Raw genomic sequence first — 24,341 nt, forward strand, 5'->3', positions numbered from 1 at the left:
GTTCCTTGTCTGGCCTTTGGGTGCTTTGGAAAATAGCTTGACTCCCTCTTCTTTGGGTCAGCCCCTGAGATATTGGAAGGCTGCTATCCTGTCTCCCCTGGTCCTTCTCTTCCCTAGACTAGCCAGGCCCAGTTCCTGCAACCGTTCTTCATGTTTCAGCCTCCAGCCACCTAAAACATCTTTAGAAGAAGGTTAATACTGACAAGTCTCAAATCTGGACGGGATATTAAAAAATCCCAACGCTACAGACAGTTTATCTGAGTTTCTGTTCTGCTGTTTCCCAAAAGTTGAATGAACTGTGGTGAACTTCAACCCAATGGGAGGATCTATCAGTGTTGAATACAGCTTCGTGGATGGAGTGTAGAGGGCAGAAGATACCAAGGCCAAAAAACAAAACAGAAACCAAGATGTCCAGAACAGACTTCTCCCCCCCACCCAACACCGACAACTTCACAACAGCCCCGTCCCTTCATTTGTGGACATTGTGTAGACTATTCATCCTGCAAACATAAGCATAACTGTTTCTAAACGGACGGGGCAGTTCTTTCAAAACTCAAGCCAGAGCTGAATTTTATCGCCTGCTTTCTGAATGGTACCACCTCGAGATTGGTCAGGATGAAGTCACTGGGATGCGTGCCACCATTTTTTTTTTGTGAGATGGTGGGCAAAGAAGGGTAGAAATTGGAAGGAGCTTTGAAAAGCCAAGACAAGGCAAAACTGATTAGGCCACTATTTAGAGCAGCGATCACCAGCTGTTGGTCCGTGAGAAAAATTTGGTGGTCCGCAGAAAAATTATTTGCATTTTTTATATTATAAATCAGCCTCTGGCCACCAACAATCTGGGTCCTCATTTTACCCACCTCGGAAGGATGGAAGGCTGAGCCAAACTTGAGCAGGTCAGGATTGAAGGAATCGAACTCCTGGCAAGGTGAGCAGAGTTAGGCTGCATTCTCACCACGCTGCGCCACCACGGCTCACGCTGGGTGAATCGAGCTATGGTGGTTTGAAAATTCCGATTTAGTTTAGAACCTGGGATTTCCCCCAAAAGATCATGTTTTATTGTGAAGAGAATCTAGGTTTCTGAGTAGCGGGAGTCAAACAATGTTTTTAGGTATGGAACACGCTAGGATGTCCTTGTAGACACGGTGCTTGGCCCAGTCTTATGCACCAAAGACAAATTCCTTGTGTGTCCAATCACACGGCCAATAAAGAATTCTATTCCATTTCATTCCATATTCTATTCCTTATTCTATTCTATTCCTTATTCTATTCCATTCCATATTCTATTCTATCCTACTATAGTCTATTCCATATTCTATTCTACCATACTCTATTCTATTCTATTCCATATTCTATTCTATTCCATTCCATATACTATTCTATGCTACTATAGTCTATTCCATATTCTATTCTACCATACTCTATTCTATTCTATTCCATTCCATATTCTATTCTATCCTAATATAGTCTATTCCATATTCTATCCTAATATATAGTCTATTCCATATTTATTCTACTCTATCCTACTATATTCCATATTCTATTCTATCATATTCTATCCTATTCCATTCCATATTCTATTCCTTGTTCTATTCTATTCCATTCCATTCCATATTCTTTTCCATCCTACTATATACTCTATTCCATATTCTATTCTAACCATCATACTCTATTCTATTCTATTCCATATTCTATTCCTTATTCTATTCCATATTCTATTCTATCATAATATAGTCTGTTCCATATTCTATCCTAATATATAGTCTATTCCATATTCTATTCTACTCTATCCTACTATAGTCTATTCCATATTCTATTCTATTCTATCCTATTATACTCTATCCTATTCTATTTTATCCTACTATACTCTCTTCCATATTCTATTCTATTTCTAATTCTATTCTTAAGCCTTCTCTCAGTTTCCCAAGGGGGACCCATTGGGATGGCAATCTGTGGTCAGGAGGAGCAAGACCAAACCATATCAGATCAGGGGAATTTTATAACCCAACCCGCTACATGGAAAAGCTAACTGTGCCTTCTTTTACTTCTCATTCATGCCACAAATAGACCGAGGGTAATTGAGGAAAAACCTAGTTGCCTTCGAAAAAGTTGCCTTTTGGGTCAAAAAGCCAAAACAATTCTTAGTCACCAACTTCTTCATTCTGTTCTACTGTACCCAAGCCCTACTGTTTCCCCAAATGGCCAAGAGGAACAAGTTGTGATCTTTGCAACTTCAGGGTTGTCTCATCCAGGCAGTTTCCTCCAGAGAAGAAACATCTTGCTTGCTCCTCAAAAGAGAAGTCCTAGTGTCTACGCAAAATGACCAAAATGGGCATCCGCCTATATATTTTGCCTTCCTAAGGAAGTTCAAAGCCTTAATACAACTTCATGTTCCTCTACATCGTGGGCCGGCAACTTTAAACACTCAAAGAGCTACAAAGGTCCTAACCGTAAGCCCCCCGATCAGTTCTGAAGCCGACTGGAAGTCTGGTTCCCCCACCATAGAGTCTCCTCCTAGCGTTGCGTCCCTTTTTTCCTTTTACCGACTGGAAGTCCAATTCCCCCACCATAAAGTCCCCTCCTAGCATTGCGTCCTTTTTTTGTCTGTCGACTGGAAGTCCGGTTCCCCCACCATAGAGTCTTCTAGCATGGCATCCTTTTTCCTCTACCTGTCTTAAGGGAAAGCTCTATCAATTGTGGAGCCGACCGGCGACAGGGAGCCGCAGCAGAAGGATGGAAAGAGCCACATGCGGCTCCGGAGCTGCAGGCTGCTGACCCTTGCTCTAGACCAACGAGAAAGTACGTATTCATAGGGAGTGAATGTAAGTTATTCACTTTGCCTTGTGACATTTCTTTCCACATTTTTGGACAGGTCCTACCAGCAGGACAGCCAGGAAACAGCTGCCCAAACCTTTATAACAGTGATCCTTAGACTGTTTGACCCATTACCTTTTTTCCTCATCTTAAAAAATGCCACAAATGGATTATTTTCACCAGCGTCTCAAAAGCAGCAATCCCAAACTCGACTCGCAAACAAAGCTTTACAAATGGATGTGTGTTACCCACAGGACAGGCTTTCAAATGCAGGTGGTCCTCAAATTTATGACCACTACTGAGCCAAATGTTTCTGTTGCTAAGTGAAACACTGAAGGGGATTTTGCCCCGTTTCACGACTTTTCTTGCCACAGTCACTAAGTGAATCACTGCAGTTGCTAAGTTTGCTAAGGGAATCTGGCTCCCTTATCAACTTTGCCTGCCAGAGGGTTACAAAAGGGGATTGTATGACCCCCCACGACATAAATGTCACAAATGGGAGTCAATTGTTAAGCGCCTTAATGTAAATCACAATGGTTGTAAGTGTTAAAAAAATGGTAATAAGTCACTTTTTCCAGTGAGGTTGTAACTTTGAACAGTTTGAACTGAGCAGGGCTGTAGCCTTAGCACACATTCCCAGAAGGGCGGTCTGTTTGATTACGGATTAGGCATCTTACGAAACTCCACCAGCAAGAAAGGAGCGGTGAGATTTAGCACGCAACATTTTATTGACGGAATGAAATGAATAAATAGACAAAAACCAACTCCTGGGACGCCTTTTAACATTATCCTAATTTGGCAATACAGTGGTACCATGGCACTCTAAACTGCTTTGAAACTCAACGAACGTGGGACTGGATTTTGATGTGAATTTTTTTAAAATTTTGTCCCGGCATTTATTGTTTGTTTGGTACCCAACGCACAAGCGACAACTTGTAAATGTCGGCTGCCTTGTAACTCACGACGTTGTTCCTTATGGGGAGAAAAAATGGTACTCATCGCGCCTCCCAGAACTGATTAACAATGAGTACCATACACCCAAACAGCCCCCCCCCCATGTTTCCAATCTAAATTAAAGAGTTACTATATTTTTCAGAGTATAAGACATACTGGAGTATAAGATGCACCAAGATTTTGAAGAGGTAATTTTTTTTTAAAAAAGGTTTTGCACTCTGAAAGTCTCCCAAACCCTCTGCATGTCTCATTTTTTGTGAAAAACGGGGTGTGCAGAGAGTTTGAGAGGCCTGCTAAGTGCTCCTGGGGGCCAAAAACGAGCAAAAAATGGCCAGTTTTGGCTCATTTGCCCTCCCCAGGCCTCCCAAACCCTCTGACCGTCCATCTTTGTGAAGGAAGGGATCAGGGTTTCGGGAGCCAAAAATTCTGTATTCAGTGTATAAGGCACACCCAGATTTTTACCCTTTTCGGTGGGGGAAAGTGCGTTTTATACTCTGAAAAATAGGGTAATTTGAAATTAAATTCAAATTGACGTTTATTTTAATCTCACAATCTGACTGCACATTTTTTTTTCATGGAAGGAATCCTAAAACCATCCACACACCACTGTGTCAAACTTTGATCGTTGCCACTGATCTACTGGGACGTTATGCCATTTTAGTAACGCTCTTGGCTGATTTTATCGCAGCCAAGCTCGCTGTGAGCACGGCACAAGGCTGCTTCGCGGTCAACGTCCTGCAGATACTGGAGACCAAGATGTAGCCATGCAAGTTACCACACAGCACTCGGCGTGTAATCAAGGTTGGTTTATTGAATATCAAGACTTTTGAACCAAATACTGTGTAGAGAAATAAACAGCCCATGGAGCTAATAGGCTGCGGCGAACCCAAGACAACTGCTCAACGCCCCCCGAATCTCGCCTCCTAGAACCAGGAAACAATCCTGACTGCGGGAAATCACTCCTAACCGCAGAGGAAGGAAAGGACTTGACAACCCAGGAAAAAAATCCAGATAGCAACCCTTCAAACAGGATGCAAAGCAGCATATTTCAGAGAATTCGCAACCGGCGGAAAGTCACAAGGGTGCAGCCGAATTTTTTTCCAGGATGTTGCAAACTCTTGACTAGTTTTTAAATCGTCACCATGTTGGACAAGTAACTCCTTGTTTTAAGGACTTGCACCCAGGAGGATCTATCCAAGGTAGACACGCAACAACTGAACTATCTCCTCTCAATCCTTTGGTCCTCAACCTTTCGGACCTCAGGGACCAATAAATTCATCATATTAAATCCCACGGACCACTAATATGATCTGCCTAATGACCAGCTGAGCATGATAAAGTGGTGCTCATGTGACTGGGTGAGCATGGCCAACTTGGTGTCACTCAAGTCGAGGGGCACCTTGCTGGCCTCTCCTCGCTCCTCCCCTCCCAGCTACTCCTCCCCTGCCCGCCTGGGCTCCTTAGGGCCCCAATAGGAAGCCATTGCTGGAGTTAAGCAGTTACCATGAGAAAGAGTTGGCAAAACTCTTGGAGTTGGATCTGACCGAGAAGGAGGCTCAGCAGAAGCACCTCACTGAGAACTAGGAACTTCCAAGCAGAGGGAAGACCTGTGGGAGTGCAAGGCCAGGTACTGGTGCCTGGAGGCTCAGTGGGCTGAAATGGTCAGCCAGTTCCAGGCCATGATTCAGTCCCACTGGAACGAGGCTCTCCGGCTCTTCCCCACCAGCGGGCATTTCCCTCCAGCCTTCGCCCAAAGCCCCCCACCAGGAGGCCGAAGCAGACTCCAAGTCGGAATTTCTGCCCCTCTCCAACTTATACAAAAGGACCCCGAAGGGGGAGACTCTCTGCAGAAGCACAAGTGTTCATTGCACATATCTGTCCCAGGGGCCGAAGTTTGAGGACCCCTGATTTAGTGCAATATAATAAATGCAGGTAATTTTTCTGCAGACCACCAGAATTTTCTTCTGGACCTCCAGTTGGTGACCGCTGCTCTGGATGTCCACTATGGGGCCAAGAGGACAAGGAGAGAGAGTGTGACAGTGGTAGACAATCCACAAGAGGCCTAAAGCCACCACAAGCTCCCACAATGGAAACGGCGATGGCACGCTTTAGAGGTGTCCAACCTCCTTCCACTTTTAAGACCTGTGGACTTCAGCTCCCAGAATTCTCCAGCCAGCATGGTTGAGAGATCTTGGGATATTAGAGCCAGGCAAAATCCTTTGATTGCATATCTTGACTGAATACCTCAAGTCATGCCGGCTGGGGAATTCTGGGAGTTGAAGTCCACAGGTCTTAAAAGTGGACAAAGTTGGTCTGGAAGGGGAAGTTAACAGAAAGGTATCTGTTGGCTTGAGGTATTCCTTCCCTTAGGTGTGCAAACAAGGTTTTTGTCTGAATCTAAAACCCAGAGATCTCCCAACCATGCTGGCCGGGGAATGCTGGGGGCTGAAGTCCATAGGTCTTAAAAGTGGACAAAATTGGACATCTTGTTATAGTCCATAACCCAGTCCTTCCCAAACTTTTTTTCCTTTCTTCCATGCTGGGAATTCTGGGAGCTGAAGTCCAGAGGTCTTAAAAGTGGACAAAATTGGACACCTTGATATACACATAACCCAGTGCTTCCCAAAACTTTTCCTTTCTTCCATGCTGAGAATTCTGGGAGCTGAAGTCTTAAAAGTGGACAAGCTTGGACACTCCTGCTTTTAATAGTTTAGCTGAACAACTTCCCATGTGTTTTCACTTGCAGCCTCCCCCCTCCCCGCCATGTCAAGTTTCCAATTTTTGCCTGTTTACAGAAAACCAAGAGAGAAAGAAAGAGAAATTGCATGCATGCATTTGGCTTGAATTAGAGGCCAGTTTCCTTGCTGGAAACACATCTGCAAGCTGCAATAATAAACCGCTGTTGAGCATGGGTGAACATCAGACAGGGGGAGGGGGGAACACAACCAGAAGCAGCGGCTACAGATGCAAACTCCAAAACAGCACTTCTACAGCCAGCAAGCCTGAAACGCAGAAGTCAACGGCTGAGAAATATGACATATAGTACGTTAATTTTCTTTGCCACCTTCTAATGGGCATCTGTATTTTTGTCTCCTTTGGCATCCTGAGTAACGCCGTATCCTAAATCAAAGAAACAACGCAATGCGGGTAGTCCTCGATTTATGACAACTGAGCCCCAAATTTCTATGGCAGAGTGAGTTTTGCCCTGTTTGACTTGCCACAGTTGTTAAGTGAACCAATGCAGTTTTTCAGTTGATGAAAAATGCTAACGGCGATTTGGAAAGGAGAAAAGTTTGTTATTAAATATTATGGATGTTTAGCTAGAACAGGACATAAGGATTCAGTGTTATTGGAGGATTTTAGAAATATTAAATGCAATGCCAGTATCTGGTTATGTATTGAATTTCGGTATATTTTATGATGGATGTTTAAATAATTATAGTCAAATATAAATGGAGGTACAAGGGTAACATGTATAAATATTTGAGTTAAAATACTTGAGTTAATATGAATTATGTTTGATGACTGTGGAAGAGATGCACGAAAGTCTTTTGTAACCAACTGATACGCTTTCTTCAGTATGTAAGGAAGGAAGATTTTATGTGTGTTGTTTGTTTTGAAAAAATAAATAAAATAAATGTAAAAAAAAATTTGCTGGTCACAAAAGAGATCACGGGACCCTGGAACCATCATAAATATGAGTCAGTTGCCAAGCACCTGAATTTGTTCTTGTCTTCTGGCAGCTCTGCGCATACGCTCACTGGGAACAGGCTCCAGCTGTTCCTCTGCCTCACTGCTGTCCATGGGGACGTTGCTACGGTCGTGTGAAAAAAATGCGGGAGTCACTCCCCCCCCCAGTGGCATTGCAACTTTGAAGGGTCAGCAAATGAATGGTTGTAAGTTGAGGACTTGCAAGCAAATGGTTGGTTTCCTTCTGTGTCTGGTTTGCCAGTTGCACAGTGGCAGATAGGATGCACTCCAGACAGTGGTGGGATTAAAATAATTTAACAACTGGTTCTCTGCCCTAATGATTTCTTTCAACCCAAACTACTCAGAAAGTTAACAACTGGTTCTCCCGAACTGATGCGAAACTGCTGAATCTCACCACTGGATCCAGAGGGTCAACATCATTGCCCAGAGGATCATTGGCTGCCCTCTGCCCTCTTTGGAAGAGCTTTAGAGCTCCCACTGCCTTAAGAAAGTTCATAACATCCTTAAAGATCCATCTCATCCTGGGCACCCTTTTTTTTTTTTGAACTATTACCATCTGGCAGCCGGTACCGGATAATACAAAAACCAGAACAAATAGGCTGAAAAACAACTTCTATCCCAGGGCAGTAACTATATTGAATTCTACGGTATAGTGCAATATGAATGCGATATCAGGGGTTTTCAATTTTATTTATATAGAGTGTGAAGGATGTGTGTTTGTGTTTTCATTTTTATAGTTATAATGTATGCTGAAGATGGCATTTAATTTCATTGTACCATGTGCAACGGCAATAAAGAAAACTAACTAACTAAACTTCCTCAGAGTCTACTGATAAAACCAAAATAAATCAAAAAGGAAGCAAGGAATAGTTTGAGGAGCACTAAAGTAGTCAAACACTGAAAAGACACCATCTCATGCTATTATTATTATTAATATCATCAGCATCACTATAACAACAACAACAACAACACAGGATTCTGAACTGCAGAGACACCATTTGCTCTGGCAGAGAAAAACCAGGCCAAACTGAACGTTTGACCTTGCAAATTCGGTTAAAAATCCACGGGAAAATAAAGAGCAAGAGTACGGAAAGAAGGGAAGATTTTGGTCCCTGCCCAACAGCCACCGTGCTTCGCCCTTTAAAAATAAATAACTAAGAACTTCCCTGCCAAAGACATGGGTAAAGGCAAGTCTGAGGTTGTTTTGGAATTTGTGTGTGTGCCCAGTGCTAGGCAATAATCAACATACACCCAGGTGACTATAAAAGCAACATCTGATTAGGGGAGAGAAAGAAACAGAGAGAGGGAGAGAGAGAGAAAGGGAGAAAGAGAGAGGAAAAGAGAGAGAGAGAAAGAGAGGGAGGCAGAAACAGAGAGGGAAAGAGAGAAAGAGAGGGAGGGAAACAGAAAGACAGAGAGAAAGGGAAAGAGAGGGAGAGAGAGAGGGAAAGAGAAAGAAAGAAACTGAGAGGGAAAGAGAGAGGGGGGAAAGAGAGAGAGGAAAAGAGAGAGAGAGAAAGAGAGAGAAAGGCAGAAACAGAGAGGGAAAGAGAGGGAAGGAAATAGAGAGGGAAAGACAGAGAGAAAGGGAAAGAGAGAGGGAGAGAGAGAAAGAGACGGAAAGAGAAAGAGGGGGGAGAGAAAGAGGGGGGGAGAGAAACTGAGAGGGAAAGAGAGAGAGAGGAAAAGAGAGAGTCACTTCTCTGTGTGTGAAGGGCAAACTATCCTGTAAATTAAGGCTAAGAACAATAGCCCGAAGCAAAACAGCCTCTGAAATTATATCAATGCAATCAATTGCTGATGCATTGGGACTTATTTTTGCCTAGAGAGAGAGGGGGGGGAGGGAGGGAGGGAGGGAGAGGGAGAGAAGAAGAAAGGCAGGGAGGGAGAGGAGGAAGGAGAGAGAGGAGAAATTAAGAGGAGAAAGGGAAAGATGGAAAGAATGGAGGAGAGGAGGAAGAGGTCACACAGCATTTAAGATTTTAGTCTCCCAGTCGGTGCAAAACATGGAAGGACGGAAACGGAGAGGAGAAAGAGAGAGAGGGAAAATAATTCCAGAATAATTCCCAGGCTTTGAACACGCCTCTGTATATATAGCAACACACAAGCTCACTGGTACAACAGGGGAACATAGAACAACAGGGTGGGTCCTCGGAGGTCTTCTAGTCCAACCCCCTGCTCGAAATTGCACCGTTTCAGACCAATGTCTGTCCAATCATCGATAAGGTTCTTGGGCAGACTCACTCAACAACTGTGCAATCTCAGCACCGTGATTGCGTGCAGGAATACGGGATTAGGGGCTCTTGGCGCTCTCCGAACTTGCTTGTTTTCTTGCACATGTTTCATGACCCAACTAGGTAACATCATCAGTGCTAGTAAGGGGTGCGGTTTGCTGTCAGCTTTATATTCTGGTGCCTTGCCTGTCTGTGTGGGTGGAGAGGAGTCTTAAAAGAGATTCTTTACTGTTGGCTTCCTTGGCAGTTTTCTTGGACTGAGGCATTGTTTGATTTTTGGCCGGATATTAACCTTGGAGTTAATTTATACGGCTCTGAGTGCCAATTGCTGGTGGAGGGGCTGTTCCTTTTTGGGCTGGGGGACAATCCCTTTTGCATAGTCTTTAGATCAGTGTTTCTCAACCTTGACGACTTTGTCCTGTGGACTTCAACTCCCAGAATTCCCCAGCCAGCTATGCTGGCTGGGGGATTCTGGGAGTTGAAGTCCACAGGACTTAAAGTCGCAGAGGTTGAGAAACACTGCTTTAGATGTTGTTAATGTCTAATGTGTCCTTTTTTTGGTGATTTGTCAGAGTGCCGGTTCGAATCCTGACGTTTTGGGAGATGGCTTGGTTTAGGATGGTCACATTTTCCCAATTGAAATGATGACGAAGTCTATCTGTCGTGACATTAAAAGAATTTTCACCATGTCTTGTGACTAAATCTGGCAGGGGTTCCCAAACTTTTCTATACCCCTAGAACACTTCTGATATATTCTTGCGCCCCTTACAAAAGTAAATAATTATAGGCATGTATAAGGGACACCGGTGTCTCAGGGGCTGAGACGCTGAGCTTGTCGATCAGAAAGGTTGGCGGTTCGAATCCCGAGCGCCACTTAACAGAGTGAGCTCCTGTGACTCGTCCCAGTTCAAAAGAATGCAAGTAGAAAAATAGGAACCATCTTGGGTGGGAAGGGAATGGCGTTCCGTGCGCCTTAGGCGTTGAGTCATACCGGCCACATGACCAGGAAGACGTCTTCGGACAGCGCCGGCTCTTGGGCTTTGAAACAGAGATGAGCATCGCCCCCTAGAGTCAGGAACAACTAGCACATATGTGCGAGGGGAACCTTCGCCTTTACTAATTATGCATACACACTATAATTTTGAAATTTCTAAACCCATGTTTTTGCACCCCCTGGACTATTGTCTCGCAACCCCTCCCCCTAATTGGGAAGCCCTGGATTATGGGATTTGCAGTTAGTAGATGATGGGGGACAGGAGGGGGACAGCTTGACCATACATATTACCTAGGCACACACACAAAATGCCCATACGACGGAGTAGGGGCGATTTGATTGGATGGTGGGTATCCATCTCACCGCTCTTGAGTTGTCCCTCTGTGCTTAAGATGTAGATTTTATAAACTGATATTGCCCTATCCATCTAGAAGAAGGGCTCTGGGTTTGTTTCAACCAACTGTCATTCTTGATTCCTGCTCTGGAGATCAAACAAGGGAGGACAATAGGCTGTTGTGGCCCACCAGCAGAGACTCAAGACAGTGAAGAGGTTGGGGAGGAACATGGACCAGTCCTGGAGTCTGGGGAAGGCTCTGTGTCAGAAGCAGAGAGGGGGCCAGGGCCATCCAACAGCTGCCTTCGGAGCTTCGGAGATCAGTGGGGCAGAGGAACAGCTGGAGCCTGTTCCCGATGTGCGCATGCGCAGAGGTGCCAGGAGAAGGGAAGAGCTAAGGAACAAGGGCCGACTCGGGAGTAAAGCCACAGGTGGGATGGTGAATGTCCCCTCCCATAGGGAATAAAGAGGACGACTGGGGAGTGCAGGAGACAATTAGTTTCAATTCATTAGGGTGAAGATCTGTCCCTGACTTCTTGCCAAGGAATTGCTGCTACAGTTTGGCGTTTGGAAGATATCGGCCTGGCAGCTCTCCAAGCCTGATAAGGTCTGTGGTTGCCAATTCACCCTTGAAAGACTGTTTGCTGGATGCAAATGAGAGGAATTCACACGAGCTTCATAAAAAGTGGGGTTTTGTCTGGACAAGGGAGCCTAGATCGGAACACAGGCAAAATAATATCCCCCCTCCCCCCCCCAAAAAAATCCCATTTCTTACTTACCTGGAAGACAAGGTGACGAAGTCTCCTCCGTCCAGCAGACGGATTTTGCAGAACAGCATGCCATTCACGAAAGGTACCGCCGTCAGCTCTTCCAAGGTGAAACTGATCTGAAACTTGAATTTCTTCTTCTTCATCAAGAAAGCCATGGGCAGCTTAGCTTCCAACCGGGGGGAACGGAGAGTTTTCTTCCTCTTCTTTTTTTAAAAATAATAATAATATATGCCAGAAACTAAAAAAAGAAAAGAAAAGAAAGGACCAGCTCTGAATCCGGAGCGGTGTTGTGGGTCTTTTTGTTTTGTTTTGCAAAGGCGATGATGACGAAACCTCCCCAGAACTCGAAAAGACTATTTTTTTCCCCTTCTTTATCTCAGATGAAACGGCAGCCTGGCTTTAAACGACAGTTTCTCCTCTTTCTTTGGTGGTCTGCTCTGGGCTATCGGATCAGGGATCGCCAAGCGCAGCCGGGAAGGAAGAACGGCGGTTCCAGGTAGGGAAAAAAGCCAGCTGAGTCTTTGGTTCATCTCCAAGGGGGGTGGGAAAAAACGTAGAAAGGGGGGTGGGGGGAGAAGAGAAAAACTCAGAAATCCCGGACCTGCGGGAGCTGGCTGTTCAGAGGTGACCAAAACCAGTTCCTCTGGAGACCTCACTGGGAGGCATGGCTGGTTTCCTTCTCTGCCAGCTTGTTCGGAGTCTCCTCCTCTTTATTTATTTCAGCCTAGGGAAAAGGAATGAGGAGGTGGTGAGTCTCAGTCCCTCCTCCCTCCGTTCTCACCCCCCCCTCCCCGACTGCCCACTTCGTTAGGCGGCAGTCCAACTTTCTTCCCTTCCGAAGGAGAAAAAAAATTGGTCTGTCTTTCTTAATTTTTCTTGGTGCCTTTAAAGACCAACTGCTACCTCAAGCCGTTCTGTTTCTTCCGGGTGCCACGTATGGGGATCTGAAGGGAAGATTTTGTAAACAGCTCCACCAAAGCGTGGAATTTATTGTACATACAAACCCAAATTTTTTTCTCTTATTTCTTTTACACTAACTCACATTTATCAGTTGCAATATCTATCTATCTATCTATCTATCTATCTATCTATCTATCTATCATCTATCTATCTATCTATCATCTATCTTCTCATCTATATCTCTAACTTCTCTATCTTCTCTCATCCATCTATCTTTGCATCTATCTTCTCATCTATCTATCTCCTCTATATCTATCTTCTCTCATCTATCTTCTCTCTCATCTATATCTATCTATCTATCTATCTATCTATCTATCTATCTATCTATCTATCTATCTATCTATCTATCTATCTATCATCTTCTCTCTCATCTATCTTCTCCCTTCCATCCACTCATCTATCTTCTCATCTATATCTCAATCTTCTCTATCTTCACTCATCCATCTATCTATGCATCTATCTATCTATCTCATCTATATCTATCTTCTCTCATCTATCTTTTCTCTATCTATCCTTTCCTATCTATCTATCTATCCCCATCTATCTCTATCTATCTATCTATCTATCTATCTATCTATCTATCTATCTATCTATCTATCTATCTATCTATCTAGCATTTTTTTTTAGCATTTTATTAAGATTTATAGGCCGCCCTTTTCCCTGAGGGGACTCAGGGCGGCTTACAATCACAGGGAAGGGGGTGCAGTATCAAAAGACAAAACAAAATGTGAACAAAAGAAAAATAATAAAACACAACTTTCATTCAACAGTCAACACTCGGGCGGGTAAATTGGGAACCTATCCCCAGGCCTGTTGGGAGAGCCAGGTCTTGAGGGCTGCGCGGAAGGTCTGGATGGTGGTGAGGGTACGGATCTCGACGGGGAGATCGTTCCACAGGGTCGGAGCTGCAACAGAAAAGGCTCTCCTCCGTGTAGTCGCCAGTCGACATTGACTGGCGGATGGGATTCGGAGGAGGCCCAGTCTGTGTGATCTAATCGGTCAAAGGGAGGTAATCGGCAGAAGGCGGTCTCTCAAGTACCCAGATCCACTACCATGGAGTGCTTTAAAGGTGGTCATCAGTACCCTGAAGCGTACCCGGAGACCGACAGGTAGCCAGTGCAGCTCGCGGAGGATGGGTGTAACGTGGGCGAACCGCGGTGCGCCCACTATCACTCGCGCGGCTGCACTCTGGACTAACTGCAGTCGCCGGATGCACTTCAAGGGCAACCCCATGTAGAGCCCATTGCAGTATTCCAGCCTAGAGATCACAAGGGCTCGAGTGACTGTTGCGAGAGCCTCCCGGTTCAGGTAGGGTCGCAACTGGCGGACCAGGCGAACCTGGGCAAATGCCCCCCTGGTCACAGCTGACAACTGGTGGTCAAAAGTCAGCTGTGGATCCAGGAGGACTCCTAAGTTGCGGACCCTATCTGAGGGGTATAAAATTTGACCCCCCAGCCTAAGTGTTGGAACATTAGCCAAATTGTTGGGAGGGAAACACAACAGCCACTTGGTCTTGTCCGGGTTGAGTACCAGTTTGTTAGCGCTCATCCAGTTCTTAACGGCCTCAAGACCCTGGCTCATCACGTCCACCGCTTCATTGAGTTGGCACGGGGCGGACAGATACAGTTGCGTATCATCCGCATATTGGTGGTATTTTATCCCGTGCCTCCGAATGATCTCGCCCAGCGGTTTCATGTATATGTTAAATAGTAGGGGGGATAAGACCGAACCCTGCGGCACCCCACATGTTAGGGGCCTCAGGGACGATCTCTGCCCCCCGACCAACACCGACTGCGACCTGTCCGAGAGGTAGGAAGAGAACCACTGCAAAACAGTGCCTCCCACTCCCACCTCCCGCAGTCGTCGCAGAAGGATACCATGGTCGATGGTATCGAAAGCCGCTGAGAGGTCAAGGAGAACCAGGATGGACGCATAGCCTCCATCTCTGGCCCTCCAGAGATCATCGGTCAATGCGACCAAAGCGGTTTCTGTGCTGTAACCAGGTCTGAAGCCGGACTGGAAGGGGTCAAGATAACTAGCTTCCTCCAAGGCCCGTTGAAGCTGGAAGGCCACCACCTTCTCCACAACCTTCCCAATAAAGGGGAGGTTGGAGACAGGAGAAAGTTGTTTAAAATGGCTGGATCCAAGGATGGTTTCTTCAGGAGGGGTCTCACCACCGCCGTTTTGAGTACGGCGGGGAAGTGCCCCTCCCGAAGGGAGGCGGTCACGACCGCCTGGATCCAGCCATGTGTCACCTCCCTGCTGTTGGCAACCAGCCAGGAGGGACACGGGTCCAGAAATCTATCTATCTATCTATCTATCTATCTATCTATCTATCTATCTATCTATCTATCCTCTCTATATCTTTTCTCCGTCTGTCTGTCAGATAGATGAGAGAGAAAATGTCTGACTGTCTATCATCCATCTCTCAATCAATATATCAACCACCAATCTACCTGCCTATCTATCCAATTGTATATCTATTTCTCCAGTTGCCCATCAATCCATCCATCTTTCTATCTCACATCTCTCTCCTTCACCTATGTAAAGGTGTATCATTCACCTGTCTATTCATCTATCTGTCCATCCATCTACAGTATCTACCTCAAATTTGAGATATACTCACAAAAACATGTATCGGTTTATAACACACATACACACACACAAAACATATGTATCTCTGTGTATCTGTAAATAAATATATTTCTACTTTAAGGCTGTATTCTTTTCCTCTATACTTTTCCTCCCTATTTTTCAACCAGCTGTTATACCTTCAAAACTCACTTTTCCCCTAGGAAGACAAATGCAAATGGGTAAGGCCCCCCCAGGCATTTATAAAAGTTAAACCTTATTCCCAGCTTCTGCAAGGCCTTATGTCGGGATCTGAATCCCCCAGTTCGTTGTGTAGAGCAGGAGAGGAGTTAGTAACAGATTGTGTATGCGCAGTGCACTGCAAAAGCACCTTTTGATAAGACATTATTGATCTGGAGAACTTTACCCTATTCTGCAACTTGGGAATGCTGTTTTTCGGCCCGCCTGCACTTTCTCCCCGAAGGAATGGTCCAAAGTTCAGCGTTAGAAGTTCAAGGTGATCTTCCGAGGAATGTTTGGCTCAACCAACTTTGCTGCTCAGATCGGAGACAACCTGTCTCACCAAGTAGCGTAGGCCTCACACTGCACCATTATCCCATGGAAAACAAGAGCCTACTTCTGCTGTTCTTCACCATTCTTGGACATTGAGGTTCCTCAACCACTTTCCCAACCAAAACCATTCTTAGCTTGCCTCAACTCCCCAACACATCAAGTTCTCGTCCATCTCAACATCCCCTCCATTCCAAAACCAAAAACATGGGCAATTCTTCTAGGTTTCGAAGGCACCTACCCCATCATCTGTTAGGTCTGTCTCATCCAGGGTCAATTCCCAAGGGGACACACAATGGTGTGCTTATGGTACACTACAATGCTAAATATTGACCCTAAGATTCCCCTCGCACATATGTGCTAGTCGTTCCCGACTCTAGGGGGGCGGTACTCATCTCTGTTTCAAAGCCGAAGAGCCAGAGCTGTCCGAAGACGTCTCCATGGTCATGTGGCCGGCATGACTCAATGCCGAAGGCGCATGGAATGCTGTTCCCTTCCCACCAAAGGTGGTTCCTGTTTTTCTATTGCATTTTTTACGTGCTTTCGAACTGCTACGTTGGCAGAAGCTGGGACAAGTCATGGGAGCTCACTCCGTTACGTGATGCTAGGGATTCGAACCGCCAAACTGCCGACGTTTTTGATCAACAAGCTCAGCAGCTACTGAGCCGTCATGTCCCCATATTGACCCTAATGTAACTTTAAGGAAGGGGTTACAAGTCTTATGGCGGCCTTTCTCAACCTCAAACCTTCTCAAGGATTATCTCAGTGGGAATTCTGGGAGTTCAGGTCCATCTTAAACTAGGTTTAAACTAGGATAGCTGAGCAATCATTGAGATCCTCGCAACATTTGCCATCCGCATAGGACGTAACCAGGTTGATCCATATCAACCTAAGGGAAGGCATGCTTCTTGTAGGGATGGGGTGAACCCAGAATGATGGTTTTATCCAGTTAAGGAGACCACGATGTCAAACGCAATGGCAGGGAACTCCCATCTTTTTTTAAATTCGCGGTGCTGAATTGAACGCAGCTAATCTGGTCTGAAGACCAGCCATCGCTGGAGGAATGAAGATCTGATTCCTTCTACTCCAGTGGTTCCCAAACTTGGCAACTTTAAGACTTGTGGACTTCAACTCCACAAGTCTTAAAGTTGCCAAATTTGGGAACCACTGTTCTACTCTAAACCACCTTCTGTGTGGCGATTGGAACAAATAAGGACTCTCAATTCGGACAATCCAGAGGGAGAAACAGTGAAAACAGATCAGCTGAACCTTGGAAGACATCCTGGTTATTCATTCTTGCTTTCTTAAAATTGGTTGGATTAAGGTTTTTTTTTTCCCCAAGCGAAAACAAGTAGGTCATCTAAGTCTCGAGACAGCTCACTCTTCACGCCTCTTTGTTTGCAAGAGGGTATAAATATAACCCCCCCCCCAACATTCAAGAAACAACTCCTAATTTATAACCAGGTCGTCTGTTGTGTGTGAGTTGCGCTCTACTCCATGTTTACTACAACAATTAAGACAGGTATCAACAGAGAGGCAAATTTCGGTTGAGTTGCAATCCGTAGCTAGTTTCTCTGGGGGAATAAATCCGGTGCTTATTTCCCTGGATTAACGTGTGGGGTTTATTGCAACCTGACACAGTAATCTTAAATGTGCTAAGAAATACGAAGGGCGAGATCTAAACTCCCAAGGGATTGCACAAATTTCCCCTGTAACAACAAACACCAGAACTAGTAACACCTTACTAAGCCTGACATTTGCACAACACATTCTTCACAATCCGAAGCCAAATGCCTTGAAACCGGCTGTAGGAAAAAGACTTTCGGGCAAAGAGATAGGAAAAGTTTGCGGCATGCAGGTACATTTAGCTAGGAGACAAAGATTATAGGATCCAGGTGCGAGATCGAATCCTGGCTTGTTTTAACTAGGGTTTGTTGAATGTGGCCCAAGGTCCGGACTCAGAACAAGCCATCATTGGCTAGGATAACCTTCTGGCTTGGTACAGAGACACCTGTAGGCAGGTGTACCTGGCTATGAGACAGGGGAGAAAGATATATACCATGTGGGAGCCAGGTTGGAGGCTAAATCGTGGCCGGTCTTAACCATGGTTTAGTTGGATATGGCCCGATGACTCATCGCAGCCAAAGCCAGAATGGGCAAAGGATACACGTGAGCGAGACGCACTTACGTGTCTTGCACGAGCCTTTTCCGGCAAGGCTTGCGCTGGGGGTGAAACGGCTCGGGGGGGGGAGAGTGTGCGTATGTGTACATGCACCATCAGTTGGGGGTGGGCGCACCGACCCCAAACTTTGCCCGTCCTCCATAGGGGCGCCTTTTGCACACATGCAGGCACGTGGGCATTTTGCATGCTTGGCACCCCTAAAGGGATAGGGTGCAAGCGACCCCTCCCCAGCCTTTCCCCCCGCTACTCCCAGGGGCTCGCCAACGAGTCTCTCCAAGCCTTCCCTTGCACTGCCCTCTTTGCAGCGTGCAATGGCTGCCCCCAGACCTATTTTAGAGCTCAGCTGCCTTGATTGCATTGCACCCCCTCCCCAAATCCCCCCTCCCCAAGGGAGAGAGGTGCATTGCTCCCCCATAAGCATCTCATCCTCTCCCAATGCACCCCATGATAGGGAGTGGGGAAGGGGATTTAGCAATCAAGCCTTGGGGAAGGGTCTCTTCTCCTACCTCCGCGATCCTTCCAGACCTCTGTGCTCGTTGGGCTTGCCAGTGCTCTACGCCAATTGCGCCCGCTACGCCGCTGGCGTAATGGGGGAAGAAAGGGGCGGAGAGAAAGCCCGCGGGTGTTCCAAAGCCGCAGATGCTGGAAGCCGATTGGATGAGCCTCGAACTGAAGGTGAAAAAGAAAAAAAAGGGGGGGTGGGGAACGCATCCGCGTCTCCATTGGCTCCGCGTGACCACGACGGCGGAAGGGAGGCCGGCCATTGGATGATGCGTGACGTCAGTCATGCGAGAAGGGGGGGAAACGGCCCGCCCTCTGCATTGAATTTAAACTATGGGATATTGCTTCTGCAACCAGGCGCCCTCAGGAAGGTGGAGGTACTCCCATGCCAATCATCCCCGGCCATTGCGGGATTAGAGTTAGCATATCTTTAGGAGATGGGGATTCAAAGGTGGAAAGGCCGAGTGGGATGTTAGGTACTTGGGGCAATGGGAATTGTAGTCCCAACGAATTGAGAGGGTAGCCGGCTTTGGGTAAGGGGATGATGGGCAATGTATGGGCAAGTTGCAATGGATGGCTGTGAAACCACTCAAATGGCAGAAAGTGAAGAGGAACTAAAGAGCCTTTTGATGCGGGCGAAGGAGGAGCGTGCAAAAGTTGGCTTGAAACTCAACATTAAGAAAACTAAGATCATGGCATCCGGCCCTCTCAATTCCTGGCAAATAGATGGAGAAGAAAATGGAGGTAGGGACAGATTTTATTTTCCTGGGCTCCAACACCACCACAGATGGGGACAGCAGCCAAGAAATTAAAAGAAGCTTGCTCCTTGGGAGGAAAATTATGGTAAATCTAGACAGCCTACTAAAAAACAATCACCCTGCCAATCAAAAGTACGTGTAGTCAAGGCTGTGGTTTTCCCAGTTGTGGTGGATGGCTGTGAAGGTTGAACCATAAGGAAGGCTGAGCGCCAAAGGATGGAGGCCTTTGGACTCTGGTGCTGGAGAAGACTCCTGCATTGAGTCCCTTGGACTGCAAGGCCATTCAACCGGTCAGTCCTAGAAGAGATCAACCCTGGCTGCTCTTTAGAAGGCCAGATCCTGAAGAGGAAACTCAAAGACTTTGGCCACCTAAGGAGAAGGAAGAAGGACTCCCTGGAGAAGAGCCTCATGCTGGGAAAGATGGAGGGCAAAAGAAGGGGATGGCAGAGAAGGAGGTGGTTGGATGGAGTCACCCAAGCAGCCGGTGTGAGCTTAAATGGACTCCAGGGGATGGCAGAAGACAGAAGACATGGGGTTGCGATGGGTCGGACACGACTTCACAACTAACAACAACATGATGGGCTTTATGATGATGCCCATCTGCCAGGCTGTAGGTTTAGAAGAAAGGAAGAGGGCGAATTACAGCAAGGCAGGCCATCAGGAATCAACCACCTTGTAAATTTGGAGCAAGATTGTGTGTGTGTGTATGTGTGTGTGTGTGCGTGTATATGTTTGTGTGTGTGTATGTATGTGTATGTATGTATGTGTATGTATATATATGTTTGTGTGTATATATATATATGTATGTATCAGAAAACACACACACACACACACACATATATATATTTAAAGTCACAACCCCTGGTATGCCCAAATAGCTTGAAATAGATCTATACTAGTCTCCCTTTATTTATCAGCATAAATATAACAAATATATATACACACACACACACACACACACACACAAACACACACACATATACACACACACAAACACACCCCAAATAAAATAAATTATCCAGTATCCTGTTTTCCAGAGCGGCTAAGCAGATGTTTTTCAGAAGCCTCCCCAGCTGCTTCCTCTACCCCACCATCACCTTTCCTCTGAAATAGGATGGCAGGATGCGTTTCCATCATCCTGCACCACGGGTGGTCGTGGCTGGGTCGCTGTTGCTCAAACACAGGTAGTCCTTGACTTACGACCAAAATGGAGCCCCAAGATTTATGTTCCTAACCAAGAGGTTTGCCTTGCCCCCATTTCCACGGCTTTTCTCACGACGCCTGTTAAGCGAATGACGGCTGTTCTTAAAATTAGTAACACGCTTTTGTCAGATCACAAAAGACGTGACAAGGGACAATGCCACGTGAGCCAGTGTCAAAGCATCTGACTGTAAATCTCGTGACAATGAGGATGCTGCAACGGTCGTTAAGGGAGGAAAAATGGCCATGAGTCACTTTTTTTTCAGCCCCGTCGTAACTTCGGTCACGAAATGGACTGTGGCAAGGCGAGGGCTACCTGTATACTCACAACTGGCTTTATTTGCACAACTCAAGGAGCCCTAAACCCTGGTTTATTGCCAAGGATGTCTGGATTCACACAACAAAATGAGCCCCCCCAAAAATAATCCAACCCCTGTTGACTTGGGGCATTGTGAGGACATCTTCTTAACATCAGAGGAATCGTGAAGCTGTGGCCTTCTTGACTTTTGAGTAACAGGAGGACAATTTTTTTAAAAAAATGCTGCCCCAAGAATTAAGGATCTAGAGGCATGAAATGATATAGCCATCCTTAGTAAGGGTAGGCAACTTGAAATGGCTGAGTAATGGAAATGTACTTTCCAAGTAGACAGCTGTTTGAAGCTACAACTGCCAAAGCATCTTAGGGAGATATTGAAGCGAGTGGGATTCGAACCGCTTGACACGATGGTCAGATATGGGAGATGCCACTCTTCACCCTACAATGAGCGTCTCTGCATTTGCGGAGTGGCAGAGGTAGAAGATCTGGCTCACATCCTATTGGATTGTTGCTTGTAGAAGGGGGTGAGAGAGGGGTACATTGGTCCATACACCAAACGACGGACCCCTTGGGATTCCCATATCAAAACAACTTGTGTTATGTGCGGCGAGAACTGGAAAATGACATTTAACACAGCAAAGGACTTTGACAAAATGCTTTGGTTGAGATCTGCATAAGTGGGACTGATTGGGCTAGATTGTAAGGGTGGCACTGAAATACAATTTTAAGTCATTTTATCCTATTTTATATATTTATGTATTAAATTGTATTTCATCCTATAACTATTGTACTTTACTCTTATTTTAAATTGTTTGTATAAGATTTTATTGGCGGTATGTGTTTGAACCTTGTGCTTTGGTATGGCCTTTAGGCTAATCAATAAAGCCATCGTATCATATCATGAAGGATCTAATAACACCTTCTCAACGGGGAAAAAAACAACCCACATTTTCCTAACTAATTATAATGCCAGGATGGAAAATTTCTTTTTGTGATTCAGTCTTCTAAACTTCCCCTTTTGCCATGTGATTATACCAACAGATTACGCCTGTTTCAAAGTTTAGTGGGTCTATAAATCCTCAGAATTCTCATGCATATTGATTTCAACGGCTTTGGCCGGAAAGCTTTCATTTCTCTGGAGGCTTCGTTTTATAATTAATCTTAGTACAAAACGGACTCGATGGTATTAATCAACAGATTTGTAAAAAAGGCCCATAGAACCTATTCAATTCCCAGGATACACATCCAATGTCCGAAGTTCTCGGAAATCAACATCTCAAATGCATCTAGGGGGTGTGTGATAAATTAGCATGATTTTAAAATAAGCATATGTGAAGGCATGGCTGGCTTAGCCATGATTGGAAGGCTTACACACCAACAATAGTCTGAATACTGATTCACAGCTTATCAAATCCTTAGGAGGGTTCACTCAACACAATGAGCCGTAAAGCTTTGTTTATGAGCCGTGTTTGCCAGCATCAACCCCCGTGAGTGAATCACCGACAAAAGATACCACAGTTTGGTCAAGACCCTGACCACCAAGCAAGTGACATCATGACTGCTTAATCCCGATCACCATCTTTTTGGTAATTTAGGGGACTGTTCTTGGCTAAAGAATTTTCTATGTATGAAGTGTGTAAACTTAGTCAAGGACAACGGGCAGGACGCAAAGCCAGACCCCTCCTCTTATCCCAATTTGTCAATTCAACCGTGTTTTGACAGGATTCTTCAAAAAAACCCTTGTTGTGGTTTGGCTTCCAATCCTTTGATGGGTTCATGGTCGCAGCTGGTTTCTCCAGTCCACCATGGTTAATAATCTGCCAACTTCTCACAACAGGGAAAAAAATGTGACTCTTTGAATCCAGAGAAGGTCAGCTACCCATCGTGACTGCTCAACAGCTGGGTTGTACCTCCTCGTCTTCTCAATGATTAAAAAAAACAAAACCAGATGCTTTTCTGAAGGTATGGGTGATGCCTTCTCCAAGCCTGGCCTTCTCCAAGTTGGTCTGACTCAGAATCCCTGCCTGCCAGGAAAACCAAGGAGCTGGTAAGATGCCAACTGGACATTTGGGGCCATTAACCAAGGTAGGCTTGGAGGATGGCCAAGAAATTTAATAGCACTTAATTGGCCTTCATGGCCCCCTATTGTTTCCTGGCCTTTCTAATTCTTACCAGTAAAAATGTCCCTGTAGCAGGAAGAGTAGAGAAAGTGCTGGAAATATTAGGTATTACAGGAATGCAGTGAGATTTTTTATTTTATTTTGCTTTCTTGCACCAGAAGCATTGCTGCTATTTTCTGGAACGACAGAAAGCTTCCATTCCCAGATGGCTGAGAAAGCTGGAAAAAATATGTGCCTTATAATACCCCACAAAGGTAAATGAAAGCACATGAGAGGGGAAAAAAAGATTTTCTCAGCATTACATCAACAATATAGGTTAATATTTTGTTATGCAAACTATTGCTCAGGTTGGGATTTTAAAAGGTAATTAATTCCGATGACGTAGGCGGTGTCCTACTTAGCGTGTTTCTAAGTCTCAAACCTAGCAAATGTTGATTTATTTAATCAGCTGCTGTTAAAACAAGACGGATGCTAACTTTGAACAGTTTGTTATTCTGGGCAGTTCTGTTGATGCTGAGTAATGCTCCCTGCCTCTGCCAACAAAAGTGTGTCTAGTCAAGGCTGTGGTTTCCCCAGTTGCAATGGATGGCTGTGAAAGTTGGACCATAAGGAAGGGTGAGCGCCAAAGGATGGAGGCCTTTGGACTCTGGTGCTGGAGAAGACTCCTGCGAGTCCCTTGGACTGCCAGGCAATCCAACCGGTCAGTCCTAGAGGAGATCCACCCTGACTGCTCTCTAGAAGGCCAGATCCTGAAGAGGAAACTCAAAGATTTTGGCTACCTGATGAGAAGGAAGAAGGATTCCCTGGAGAAGAGCCTCATGCTGGGAACGATGGAGGGCAAAAGAAGGGGACGGCAGGGAAGGAGGTGGCTGGATGGAGTCATCGAAGTAGCCGGTGTGAGCTTGAATGGACTCCAGAGGATGGTAGAGGAAGAACGTTGTCCAGGTGGTCGCAATGGATCGGACAAGATTTTGTAATTAACAACAGCAAACTCTCCCTGCCATGCCGGTTATGGTATTCTCTCTGCTCTTCTGTTTGGACTTTAAAGTCATGAATAGATGAAAATAAATTGTATTTTGAGCATATGGAGAACTTGGAGGTTGACCAAGTGGTGAATCTCAAGAGGTCTACTTCTGCATTTTGAACAATGGGTTAAAAGAGGCCAGTTCTCTTTGTAGAAATTTTCCCCAGTTATGCAGAAAAACCAGAATCTTTTGTTTAAAGAAAGCCTTTATACTTCCTTACTGTTGTCGTGAGGAAAATACCACAAAGCAGGAGAGGTGATGATCGCACTTTCAACTGGTTTACATAAGCTCAAACTGGTTTGTTCAGTTTCCGTTGCATAGTTCAGG

At 45.4% G+C, this 24,341-nt stretch overlaps 1 protein-coding gene across 2 annotated transcripts in view; it reads right to left on the reverse strand.

The window, feature by feature from the left end:
• The window catches only part of FAM102A (family with sequence similarity 102 member A), a 65,891-nt gene extending 47,212 nt beyond the window's left edge, over positions 1-18,679 (reverse strand). The window contains exons 1-3 of one of the 2 annotated variants that reach the window (XM_032232622.1): positions 18,601-18,679; positions 12,413-12,535; positions 11,821-12,049 (exon numbers count right to left, since the gene is read on the reverse strand). In XM_032232622.1, coding sequence (XP_032088513.1) covers positions 11,821-11,966 — 146 coding nt within the window. In that variant the 5' untranslated portion in view covers positions 11,967-12,049; positions 12,413-12,535; positions 18,601-18,679. Of the gene's footprint in view, positions 1-11,820; positions 12,536-15,618; positions 15,639-18,600 lie in introns of those variants that run through there. The other variant, XM_032232621.1, reaches the window with a different exon arrangement.
• Between the last annotated feature and the right edge of the window lie 5,662 nt (positions 18,680-24,341).

This window comes from Thamnophis elegans, chromosome 16 (assembly GCF_009769535.1).
Source record: "Thamnophis elegans isolate rThaEle1 chromosome 16, rThaEle1.pri, whole genome shotgun sequence".
In the NCBI taxonomy this organism is placed as follows: Eukaryota; Metazoa; Chordata; class Lepidosauria; order Squamata; family Colubridae; genus Thamnophis; species Thamnophis elegans.